The sequence below is a fragment of the Phoxinus phoxinus genome (assembly GCF_949152265.1).
Source record: "Phoxinus phoxinus genome assembly, chromosome: 14".
In the NCBI taxonomy this organism is placed as follows: Eukaryota; Metazoa; Chordata; class Actinopteri; order Cypriniformes; family Leuciscidae; genus Phoxinus; species Phoxinus phoxinus.
The window spans coordinates 3,682,595-3,696,219 of record NC_136889.1 but is presented as its reverse complement, the minus strand read 5'-3'; the positions used below and the strand labels follow the sequence as shown (position 1 = coordinate 3,696,219).

Below are 13,625 nucleotides of genomic sequence, written 5' to 3'. Positions count from 1 at the left end.
ATATATCTATCTATCATCTATCTATCTATCTATCTATCTATCTATCTATCATCTTAGAAAAAGCAGTTTTACATAAATTAGACATCTTAAATATATACATTTTCTAAATGTCTATTTAACATCAGGCAGGAAATGTCTTAGAAAAATATTGCAGATGAGCAAACACTCATCTGAAAAAAAAGAAGACATATTTAATATGCAAATGTGTACATCAAATAGACGTCTCCATGATGTAGCCTATCAGGGGACCAACCTGATCTCTAAAATAACTTTTTATAATGACTAATTATTATGATGATGTCATGTTGTATATTAAATATATATTTTGTAATGTATATATTTTTACGAGCTATCTATGTGTAGGTATGTCTTTCTGTGTGTTTGTGTGTGTGTGTGTGTGTGTGTGTGTGTGTGTGTGTGTGTGTGTGTGTGTGTGTGTGTGTGTGTGGTCTATTGATGTGCCACCACGCGCAGCTCGCTCATTATTATTTCTGATATGACTCAAGATGCGCATGCAGGCAAACAGTTCATCTATGAGCTCTTCTCCCAGACCAGGTGCTGTGGCAGGACTGTGAACACGCATACACTGCACTAGGACCTCGAAATCAATCGCTTTAGCGGCTTCACCAACTGTGGGATCAGCGCGAGCGTTTCTTTTCCTGTCCAGTCTCAAGCGCGCGCTCGATTTCCAGTCAGAAGATCTCCCGGCGAGAGGAAAGTGGATATCACCAGTTTAAACAAGGTGAAAACTCTACAAAACAATGTGGAGATCTCTCCTGCTTGTCATCTGTCCTCTGCTGATGTCTTTCTGCGGTGGCGTGTGTTTCGAGTGTCCTGAGGTCTGCAGATGTTCTCAGAAGAGCATCTCCTGTAACAGCGCGACAGAAAACATGAAGAGCAGAACTCACAGACTGTAAGCACACATCTCTTCATCGCTTATGCCACTTATAACTAGACGTTTAAGTGGCACTTTCATTAACTCATTACACTTAACATGTCAGTGTATAGGAAGTATAGCTATTGTAGACCGGGATAAGTTGTCACATAGGGTGAATTCAGGTGATCTGGACACTTTTCGCCCCCAAAAAATGTCCCAATCAACCTGAATTCACCCGGTCTGTATTTATTTCTATATAAGTCTGGTTGGGGCAGACTGTCACGTTTAAATTGGGGCAAGTTGTCACATGTGCTTGATATCTTGTATTTTTATACAATTCATCATCAGCCAAAACAATGGATTAATATGTATAAGGCATGTATGTTTTTGTAGTAAAGCATTCTAGATATGGATATGTTAAGTAAGAACATGACTCAAATTAGAATAAAAAAACCCCCCAGCAGATTCTCTTATAATGAGAATACTTACTGTAAGAATTATAACTTACAACTTACTCCATATAATGTGAGCTGTATTTAGACAATGATGGTGGTGTGTGCTTTTGTATGTACGTATATAATATATATATATATGCAGTTGCACATCAAGTACAGTACATGATGTTCATTAGTGGTCATTAAAATAATTAATTGCTTATTAATCGACTAATAGGGACTGTGAAATAACCTTGAAGAGACTGTCCGCAGTGATTCACTGTAATAATAAACCTCTTAAATATTATGTACATGACAACATAAACCACACACCACATCTCACACACCCAAATCTCTCAAGTTGCCAAGTCATCTTAATTGCTTCATAATAAGTTTGCATGTTAGTACAGAATGTTAAATATGAAAAGGGGACAACTACAATATTTTATTTGAATGTGTGATTTGGAGTGCCATTACCTCATAGGACGAAGGGTGTGTGTTTGTGTTTGTGTTGCGTTGCGTTTTATTGTCTTGTCATTGTGTGGACGTCCGACGCATAACAACAGCCTTTATGATACAGTGGATGTTCTTATATTATGGTTCTGTTTCATAAATAACCATCCCAAATATAGTCTAAACACATATGACCCATTCAGTTATCTGAATAATAAATAATTAGTTATCTATAGATACCCATTTATTATCTACAAAATGTACAAATAACAAGTCTGAATGGTCCCATGTGGTGTTTAGACAAATATGCATTATATGAACAGTGGCCCTAAAAGTAAGTCTCAAATAAAAAAATGTCTCAATTTGTATTGTATTTGCTGAAGTAAATTTTAATTAAGGTTTGTTTTGTGCTGTGATGCAGAGATCTTCATTTAAACTTGTTTGCTTGTTTTTAGTTTATTTTAGCAAACCTTTATCATGACTAATGTGAGGGTTAGCTACATTATGCTCTCAAACTATTCATAAAAGCACATTGGTTTCAGTTGAATAAAAGCAAGATTATATCACTCTTTGATGTATTATTGTTCTCTTGTCAATTGAAAAAAAACAAACATATATTTTAATTTTATTTAGTGCATTTTGAATAAACATTGTGTAAAGTGAGTGTTAGTCTCATTGGCTGCCTGTAATTATATAGTTTCATGCATATAATCTGATTCTACCAACCCTCCCTTTAAGACAAGTCAGTTCCCTCGGCTATTAAGAAAATATAGAAACATGCATGCAACATCTCCATCTGCTTGAATGAGGAAAGGCTGAAATCTCTACAACTATAATTGCATTTTAAAAATGTTTCAAATCAGCAATAAATTTATATCAACAATTATATCATAAATACAGTAGTGGCCAAAAGTGACGTCCGGCCTAGGAAAATGTACATCTTTATTCTTCACCCTTTATTCAAATATTATTACAAATTTGTTAAAGATTTTTTATTTGTGAATGTGATAACGCAATGAAACATGCTAAATAATTTTTGGTTAGGCTGTCATACAAATAAATTATGAACACAAGAGAGAACCAACAAAATATTAATAACTGATTAGTCAATGTTTGCTTTATTTAATGTTTTTATTTATTTATTTGAACAGCACAATAAAACCTGCAGCTGTAATTTGCCTTTTTTTTTTTTTGTCATACTTTTGGCAGACGAATACCTTAACCAAGTTTAGCGTTTTGTTCTTCCCTAATATATAAAATATCATGCATGGTCATTTAAAACAAATGTCCTCTCCTGACATCACTTTTGGCCACTACTGTCATTCTCCTTTCACAAATAACACTAAAAAGCTGTATTTTCAGGCTATTCCAGCTAAAAAGGCCTCCATCAAAACGGTGACAGACTCCTTCCTGCAATTTCTCCCATTCAGTTTTCTAGCTCCCATCATGATCACAATAACCTTTTATAGTTTATTTTGTGCTCTGAATACTTTAACAGGTCTGTTAGCAGCTGTTCGTCCTGCTAGAGAGCAGTTGTGATGCAATACTCGCTTCTCGTTATAGTTCTGCTTACGCATGACACCTCCACCTTTCTGAAAAAAGCAATGGGGGAGTTGTTGACTTGTGGCAAGCTTGAGAAAAGTAATATCCGAAGTAGACAGGTCAAGTGGTTTTGTCTGACTGACGGGTCATGGCTTGCCATCATCATCACACCCGCTGCGCTGAGTGTGTTAAGAGAGTCTGCTTAATGTCCTTGAGGCCTTGAAATCATCTTCTTCCTCTCCTGAAACCTTGAGCCCTGATAAGAGCCGCATGCAATCAAGGACATGAGATAAATGAATAATGTCCTTAAAAATAAGAAAAATAACTGTGATCACACACCCACTTCATTACTGCTTAAAAAAAAAAAAGTTTCGTCAATTGTTTATGTTTTTAATTCCACTGGGTTTTAGACAAACATGAACAAACATAATTGACAGTTTTGGATGTAGCATCTGTCATTGAGTAATTATTTTTTACAGTGGCTCAAAACATTATTTAGATACCTAGACACACTCAAAAATGTCATTACGCTAGTTAAAATACATTAGGTATATTTTCACATTTAAAAAAATTATAATATTTATTTTATAATATTAATTATTATTTAAAATAATTTAAATGAATAATAATACTAATAATAATTATCCTAATTTTGAATTTACTTTAGTCCATTTAATCCAGACTTTTATTTTGGCAGGTTGTAGTGAAGGGCTTTGATTCTGAATGGTAGAATAGTTTTGAATTTGATTAATCGACATCTTTGTTTGTGATTTATCAAATCAAAATTGGCTAAATATATTCTGCATTGTGCACTGAACTCCACCATCGGTTTCCTCCACGTTTTCTGCATTGCATATACAGGACGAATCATTCACTGATGCTTCCAGGCCCTGATATACTCACGGCAAACTTTTTTCATTCTTCGCTTAGGGGTAAAATGAAGTTCAAAAATATGTGAGCAGCGATATACTGTTAGAAAACATCTGACAGCAGCTTTTAGATGAATATGTAAATATGTGCTGTATGCTTTCCTCTCAATAACAAAATAAACACACAACAACATGAAGAAAACAGCAAGCATTTTATGTAATAAGGCATAAGAAAAGCATCGGATCAGAGAGACGTGGATATTTCTGCACACGCTCTGCAATTCGGCACTCTAGTAAAGACCCGTCACGTTTATTTATAGCACTTTACGGACAATGTAGAATAGTGACACCAGCCATAGTGAACTTTTCCCGGAAATAAAGCTTTGGCAAGCTGTTTCAAACTCCCGAAATAAACGTCACATTTACATTTACACAGTTTACATCTCGCAATTTGGACATTATAACTCGCAAATGTGACTTTATGTCACGCAATTGTGAGAAAAAAAATCTGAATTGTGAGATAAAGTCGCAATTATCTTTCACATTTTTTTATTGCGTGGCGGAAACAAGCTTCCATAGGTTTTCACAGCCATATATAAATGTAACCGTTATGCTTAGTTCTGGCTTCGTTTTAATTGTTAGTCTTTCTGTTCCGTTCGTTCTAGTTTTCCCACCATCATCAGTTTCCATGGACACAGTTAGAGTTCAGGTTTACTTTCTGTTATCATAGTCTATTTTAATCAATCTTCTTCGTCATTCCTTTCTACCTACACCACGCTTGGATAACATAACAAGAAGGACCATTGTTGGTTCCCCAAAGAACCTTTCAGTAAACAGTTCTTAAAGGGGTCATGACATGGTTTTTTTTATTTTATTATTATGTTCCCTTAGGTGCAATTATAGTATTACTATAGTTTTTTTTACAAAAAACTTTTAAAATGTAGTGATTTATGACCTTTTCCCTGTTTCTCATCCTCTGATTCAAACAGTCTGTTTTGGGGGTGTTTCCCCTTTAAGAGTTCAGTGTTAACGCCCACTGTTATGATTGGCTAACGTCAGTGCCTGTGCATCAATTATTAACGCCCCCAGCCAGAACATTTGCGGATTCGGCGCAACTGTTTATTAGCGGGTGATGCATGCGAAGCGATGGCTTTTGCAATGATAAAACCTTGTTTGAGCCGGAATCAGAGGAAAATGAACCATCACCACAACAACGAAGACTGGATCAGCTCGTGTCCACATGGAAATTGAAACTATTTTGAATTAATAAAAAAAAATTAACCCGAGACACTTGAAAACGGATTATTGTTGCATAATTATCCTATAGCTTAATTTGCTAACAGTTAAACATTATTTAACTAATCACATGTAGGCCTACTAGAAAGGCGACATATTTTCAAGATTCTCTTATACAAATCTGTTTATATTAGCCATGGTAAAAAGTAAGTTTGCGTCGTCGTTGTTGAGCCCAAAATATTCGGCACGGACTTATCTTTGAGCAACAGTTTTCTGGCAAAGCCAAGCATCATATTGGGATTTTTTCCTCAAAACAGTCATCCTTAAATGTATAGAACAAACGCTTAAACTAAGTTAACACTGCCGTGACTGGGACGTCCGCAAAAAATAAAGTGCATCCATTTTTCCCTGACGACTGGATCTTTCAGCGTATTTAAAAAGTAGTTTAAAGTTTTAAATACATTACTTACAGTTTGCGTCGACGATGTTGAGCCCAGAATAGTCGGCACGGACTTATCTTTGAGCAACAGTTTTCTGGCAAAGCTCAAAACAGTCATCCTTCAGAACAAACGCTTAAACTAACACTGCCGTGACTGAGACGTCCGCAAAAAATAAAGTGCATCCATTTTTCCCTGACGACTGGATCCTTCGCAGCGTATTCAAAGATGTTGTTTGTCCACAGCGAGGAACAGCTCATCCGCGTGGCATCGTAATTTCCCTGTACACAGACCCACTCGCTGTCCGTCGACTGAACACTTGTGAGGCGCGGGCGCGACAACGATACGAAATGAGCGTAGTTGCCTTGCGCTTAAAGCGTAACTGTCTTGCGCTGGAGGCGGTCATTATGCAAACGCTGGTACGTCACTTCGTACCGTGACGTCACTTCTTACCATGGATCCAGAACGAGCTGTATTTAGAGCTTGATTAAATAAATGATTTGTTTATAATGGGGAGGACGTCTTAAGCTATGAAACTTGCAGGACGTTTAAATGGTACAAAGACCTCTTATATACCAAAAGATCAAGGCAAATTTGGTTTCTCATGTCATGACCCCTTTAAAATAATAATTTTACTCTTAAGCCCCTTTCACACAGAGATTACGGAAAATACACGGATAATGTGTTTGATTTTTGGTTCATTCACACTCACATCTGTGAGTGCGTTTACACACATCCCGTAAAGATCCTGTAAAGACATGTAACGTCAGGATTTGATAACTCCTGTCAGATGTCAGTTCTGCTGATTACTCCTTTTCGTCATTTCTACACGAAGACGAGTCCATACTCCCCAGTAGCGCCGAATTTCGACTCCCTGACAAATGATTACCCCCCTCATTAAAGTCAGTACCTGATTGTCTAATCCTAACCCCTCCCCCACAACTAATCCTAAACCTACCAATACTAGGGGGGTAATAATTTGGCGGGGGTCAGTATTCGGCACAACACCGGCAATGTTACTAGGTCCCCATCCCGGCATCGATCCCGGCATCAATCCCGGGACGTGTTTGCGTTCACACAGAAGGCACTCTAACAATTTTACGGCAATTTCCCGAGATCAACGCGCTGTGTGAAAGGGGCTTTACTGTGAAGAACATTTTAAAGGGGAACTTAGCAACTATTTCAACTTAATAAAACCGTTTAGAAATCATTTGGTTGGTTAAATAACCTGTTCTGGTGAAAATGGTGACTTTCCCCGCTCCCCCCAGCGTTCCCAGGCGGAAAACCAACCTTGCAACATGGGGCCTAACGTCCCGGTAAGTTGGAAATAGGAAGTCTCATGAGAAGCGAGAACGAGCGAGAAACACAAACTGCTTTGCGGCAATTCAATATACATGTCAATGTTCTATGATATTGTGAATGATGTATTACCCATAGATATACAGAATAAAGGCTAGATGTCTCATCCGCGCTGCTGGCCAATGGAGGTCGACGTCCGCACCTGGCGGCCATCTTGTCACAGTCAGCTCGCTCACTCGTAACATTGTGTTTTAATGGTGGATGTACTTTTTAACTAACCATAACTTGCTCGATTTTCTACCGATTTTCAAACGGGTTGGTTTGTTATAAACGTCAGAGATGTACTTATGACACTGCATGCTTATGAATAATTATAAGCATGGGGGGAGCTCGTTGAGAAAACATGCGACAACAAAAGTGAAAATCAGCGAAGAAATGGCTAGAGTTATCGTGTTCCCCTTTAATGATCTAAAGAACCTTTTCTCCACTATAAAGAACTTTTTGTGCAAAGATTGTGGAAAGATTCGAAGGATGCTTCTTCCTGGAACCATCAATGCCAATAAAGAACCTTTAAAGACCCTCTGTGGTGAAAATCAAGTTTTTAATGTTGTTTATATGTATATGTGGTGTTTTTAATAAGACAAACCATGTGTAAGTTCATAAGTGGACAGCATTGCTGAGTATTTTCTGCTTAAAACTGCAGTGAACCAAAGACAGTCTCAAAAACACGGTTTGAAATCGCTGGTGTTTCTGACGTCACAAACTAACTTGTAACCAATCAACCAGTGGATCTCTGAGATGAGTGAGTGAGTGAGTGGAGGCGGGGCTCATTTGCATATTAATAGAAACCCGTATACTAAATGAGGCAAGGGTGTCGAGTTACATTCAAGCTATTTTAAGGCATGAAGAATTTATTTTCAAGGAAAAAACTTTTAAATTTGCCATTTTGGTGATCAAAGATGAGTTTTAAGGGATAAAATGATTGACTTTAAGAACTTTTTCTATTTTTAAGGAGTTTGTTCAGATCCTGCCTTCAAAAATACCATTAAATATCAAAACAAATGGCATTTAATGATTAGTATTCTTTTCAGGATAAATTAATTAATCAAAATTTGAGGCTTCTGTAAGCATATCCAGAAGACTAATTTCTAGTATGATCCATGATGTGAGTTTAGGAAAGGGAAGGCTAGGAGATCTGACAGCCTCCACTCCAACCGAAGCGAGAGTCTTCGAGCGCTAACAAGAGTCGGGCGGTGACTCCACACTCATCAGACCTGCACTGTAGGAGATGAATCAACAGCACTTCACAATTTCAAACTCTAAGAACACCGTGACCTTCTCTCAAAAACAAAACCAAGTGATAATTATCCGAGTGCAAAGGTTCCAAACTCTTAAATGAAACACGGCCCAGACATGCAAGACATAATGTGATGTAATTACTTGCAATTTGCATGGTCATTTTTAGCAGTGCATTGGAAAACTTGATTGCTGTTTTGATAATTAAGGGGGAAATTAATGTTGCTGAAAATAGTACAAACAGGGACACAAAAACCTCATTCATATTCAAAATCCCATAAAGTTGACTAGCGCAACTTGAATTTGGAATAGCAGCATACTACTCTTTTTTTAGTATAACGATATGATAGATATAGAAAGAGTGGCACAGTAGTGTACTATTCTGAGTATTATGATTTCACAGGGTTAAATGAAGGTCAGTTGTCTTCTTTCGAGTGTTTGGTCCTTGCTGAATGAGCTTTTATCTGCTCTGTCTAAGAGCGGAAGTGCTTTGCTGACGTAAAACTTCTTATCAAACATTTTAACCATTACAACCTACTTTTGTTCAAGCTACTTTTATTTCAACCAAATTTTTTCCAGGATGCATGAACATTTTAAAGAAAATGTGATTTGCTAATGTTTTCAGAATAGTTGTTTCTATGTGGTTGCTGTTTATTCAAAATTATTCACATTGTGACTTGAAAAATATGACTAATTGATGTGATATTATTATTCATTCATCTTGTGCATCTCAATTTCAGAGTTTTGAAATACATCTCTCTGAGAACCATCAGCAGTCGCAGTTTCGACCGCCTGAAAGGAGTCAAATCAATGTGAGTAGGCTAGTCATTGTTTTTTAAAAATGACGACAGATAACCAGATGTTTAGCATGCCATCCATCATCACTGCCCTCCGAGCCAAAAGGCTCATCTCCACATCATGTGATCTGAGAAGCGAATCTTTGATGTTCACTCCCTTCTTCAGAACGCACAGAGTCGAAGGAGCTTTCAATGCCAATTTTTTCCCTGCAGCTCTTTGAAAAAGCTCAGGACATCCAAGTTAGGAGGAACAGTTTGAACGCTTGCACAGAATAGATTATTCTCTGACTGAATAGCGAGCATTAAAAGGAGTAGTATTTTGTCAATGCCAGTTATAATATCACACAATATCAAAGAATCTTTCTCTCTTGGGATTGAATTTTTGTGCCAAAAAAGAAGCATCTCTTTCCCTAGGAATGGCATAAAAAAGATGTTTCGATTATATGGGGTTTACAATGAAAAATTCATACTAACCTTTATAAATCTTTTTAAGTCTAATGCAAAACTTTATAATGAAACCACAACTTCAATTAGAATGTAAACAAATAAAATGCAATTAGACATGGTTTTGTTTTACAAAACTGTTTTATTTTTATTAGAAAGATGTTATTTATGTTGCTTTTTGTATTTTTTTTTATATGAACCTTTTATGAACATGATATATATCAGAATAAACAAGAGTTCCAGACAATTAGCAGGAGGTTTGTGTTATTCCTTCTCATTGGAATTCATATATTTGTTATTATTGTATATCATATATTGTTATTATGATTGTACCGTTCAAAAGTTTGTGGTTGGTATGATAAAAAAAAATTAAAAAAAATTTCATTCAAAAAAATCATTCTAATGTGACAGTAAAGATTTTAATTGTTACAAAATATTTATATTTCAATATTAATAAGAAGAATTGTTAATAAGAAATGTTGATATTATACATTTCAAATGATATTCAAATATGTACATGTTTTGTAGGTTTCATCCATCCAAGTTTCTGATGGTGCACGATTCATTTATTCAGTTTTATAAGCACAAATAAATGCATAAAATTGTGTATTTTGGGACACATTTTGCCTCTCATTTTCATTCACTTGTTGTTTTTTCACCCAGAGAAATCTCCCAGAGTATATCATTGGAAACCATAGAGACAGAAGCATTCAACAGCCTTCTGAATGTCTCAGAAATGTAAGAAACCACTCAAGGAACAATGTGTGTGATTCATGGAAAATTGATTCGATTTGCGTGCATTTCTTAATGACTGTGAGTCTTTTCATAGTAAAGTGTAATTTGTTTGTCATTTCTCATGCAAGAATTTGTGTCACAGCTCAATCCAGAACACACGGAGTCTCGTTCACATCCACCAGCGGGCGTTCAACCACCTTCCCAAGCTGAGATACCTGTAAGCAGCTCATAATCTCTGTTTTCCTACAGCAATCACATTTTAATTCACTTAAAGGGATACTTCACCGATTAGCATTAAGCTTTGTATCAGTAGAAACCCGGTAGTATTTTCGAATGACCGTGCTTCCCTCCCTAATGTCCCCCTTACATGAGAGATTTCTGTATTTTTTTTGTCTGGAAAAAAACCTCAGATGACGCAAAAATCGTATTTTTTTGGAGGATTTCCTGGCCAGAGGCTAGAGACTACAGCCAGTAGAAGGCGCTAGTCCCGCATGTTTTCAACCCGCCCATAGAGGGCGATCTCACTCACAGAATGTACAAACAGTGTCAGCCATCTTTTTTTAACAGGCTCTTGCTCTGTGGAGAAAGCGGAGTAGTAGGGGTGACCATACGTCCTCTTTGTCCCAGACATGTCCGGCCGGGATTTCGAGATCGCCCAAAATGTCCGGGATTCGGCTTTTGCTTTATACATATAAACAGTCGCCGTTCATTATGTTTACATGCACACCTTTTGTTTCAATCGGACTGAATTCATTCCGATTGGTGAATCTGAATCTAGTGTTTACATGAACGCTAAACCTGATCGGTTGATGTGCGTTTTAGCATTGCTAAGAAAATTGTGTTTTCACAACACAATTTTGTGTTTTAAAGGTTTGAAATTCTGTGTTTTCGTCTCAGTCGGGATCCGTGTAAAGCTGTGCATGACCTGCAAAGCTGGCACGTACGTGTCAGTGTCAAATAATGTAATAATGTAAACATAATGAATGGCGACTGCAGAAAGCAAAAGCCTAATCCCGGACATTTGGGCGATCTCCAAAACACGGCCGGACATGTCCGATGCTCGTGGCTACCTGTACGACTTACGGACTAACTCGTCACGGAGACTCACGATAAAACGGCGTCTTTTCAGTTTCGAGTCAACTAATAGCCTGGTTGTATCATTTCTTCCGATACCCTGTGACCGGTAGGCGTGGCTTGGGAGTGGCCTCGTATTGCAGCGAAGCAAGTGCATTCTGGGAGTTGTTGTCTTTCATCCACATGAGCCAAAAATTAATTTTCTGGCTTTTCTCAGTCTAGAAGGCACCAACTTCTAAAATAATTTCACATTTCTACTACATAAATTACCCAATTTAAATACACATTCATCGTTCCAGCGGTGAAGTATCCCTTTAAACCCAAGGAGTTAACATAACATCAGACCATTTGGAGAAACCGATTGGCTTAAACCATTTAAGTAAGAAAAACTAGTACTGTGTACTTATTCCAGTTGATTCCACATAATAATTTTATATTAAACTATAAATCCACTTAAAGTCCCCCTGTGGTGAAAATCAAGTTTTTAATGTTGTTTATATGTCTATGTGGTGTTTTTAATATGCTTTAAGACACACCATGTGTAAATTCATAATTCAACACCACTGTTGAGTATTTTCTATTTAAAACTGCAGTGAACCAAAGACAGTCTCAAAAACACGGTTTGAAATCGCTGGTGTTTCTGACGTCACAAACTAACTTGTGACCAATCAGATCAACGTGTGATCGTCAACCAGTGGATCTCTGAGCTGAGTGAGTGAGTGGAGGCGGGGCTCATTTGCATATTCATTGAACCTCATATACTAAATGAGGCAAGGGTGTCAAGTTACATTCAAGATATTTTAAGGCATGACAGTTTTTTTTTTTCTCAAGTAAAAACTGTTTAAATATGTAATTTTGGTGATCAAAGATGAGTTTTAAAGGATAAAATGATTGACTACTGGGGGACTTTAAATACTTTGTGTAGCTGAAACTTTGTTAAATTGCATAAAGTAGTAGGTCATCCGGGTACTTACCAGGTCCCGGATTCATGTAGACGATGCACTGATTCACGAAATCAAGAGATAATTGAGACGCACCTGTGTTTTTTTTTTTTTTTTGGTTTCTTGCACAGGTCAAGACCCAATTCCCTTTTGCTTTGTATTTCTACAGGAGCATTTCCAACACTGCCATAAGTATATTCCCTGACCTGACCTCCATCTTCTCCCTGGAGCCCCATTTCATACTGTGAGTTTACCCTGTGGATTCATCTGTTTGAGAGATGGTGTAAGAGAGGACAAATGATGGAAAGTAATAGTGAAGCTATAATTTGACCGTCTGCTATCCGTCTCAAGCTGACAGAAAATGGGGTGTTATGAAATAGACAGATATATAGTACAGACTCCTTCAGAGACTTATGAGTCAGAACACTGGATAATAAAAGCACAGATGTATTAGATTAGGAGACTAATATGTTTTTGTTCGTGAGTTTTGTTTTTGCGGCGAAGTGTTTTATTGTTTCTTGTTCTTTTTTAGGGATATTTGTGATAACCTCAACCTGCGTTCAGTCCCACCAAATGCTTTCACCGGAATGACGAGTGAATTCACCACAATGTTAGTATATCACACTATGGCATCTTGTTATGATTCAGGGCTGTTATCCCCACAAACTTTTTTTGTCAGCCGAACCTCTTTGACCTGAAATATTTGCTTAAAGGATTAGTTCACTTTCAAAAAATGTTTTCTGATAATTTACTCACCCCCATGTCATCCAAGATGTCCATGTCTTTCTTTCTTCAGTCGAAAAGAAATTAAGGTTTTTCTCAATATAATGGACTTCAATAGCAACCAACGGTTTGAAGGTCCAAATGTCAGTCTCAATCATAGGTCTCAATGCAGCTTTAAAGTCTCGACACTATCCCAGTTGAGACATAAGGGTCTTACATAGCGAAACGTTCGGTCATTTACTAAAAGAAAATCACGTTGGAAAGGTCACGCAAGACGTGTTTACAAAGTTATATCATTACAATAATGATATAAGGACCATTTTAAACAATAAACTGACACACATACATATAAATAAGCGTCATTCAACATACATACATCATATAAACACTGGGTCGGTACTTCCGAATACGTCTTGCGTTACCTTTCCAACGTGATGACGTTGCATTTGTGGTTAAAAAGTATATAAT

The 13,625-nt window shown here is 37.1% G+C and overlaps 1 protein-coding gene across 7 annotated transcripts in view; it reads left to right on the top strand.

Annotated features, from left to right (window-relative positions):
* The window catches only part of lhcgr (luteinizing hormone/choriogonadotropin receptor), a 165,320-nt gene that overhangs the window by 142,021 nt on the left and 9,674 nt on the right, over nucleotides 1–13,625 (top strand). For 4 of the 7 annotated variants that reach the window (XM_079635579.1, XM_079635578.1, XM_079635580.1 and 1 more), the window contains 6 exons: nucleotides 551–913; nucleotides 9,184–9,255; nucleotides 10,348–10,422; nucleotides 10,562–10,636; nucleotides 12,604–12,678; nucleotides 12,967–13,044. In XM_079635579.1, the coding sequence (XP_079491705.1) occupies nucleotides 762–913; nucleotides 9,184–9,255; nucleotides 10,348–10,422; nucleotides 10,562–10,636; nucleotides 12,604–12,678; nucleotides 12,967–13,044 (527 nt within the window). In that variant the 5' untranslated portion in view covers nucleotides 551–761. The remainder of the gene's footprint in view (nucleotides 1–550; nucleotides 914–9,183; nucleotides 9,256–10,347; nucleotides 10,423–10,561; nucleotides 10,637–12,603; nucleotides 12,679–12,966; nucleotides 13,045–13,625) is intronic. The other 3 variants (XM_079635577.1, XM_079635581.1, XM_079635582.1) reach the window with 1 other exon arrangement.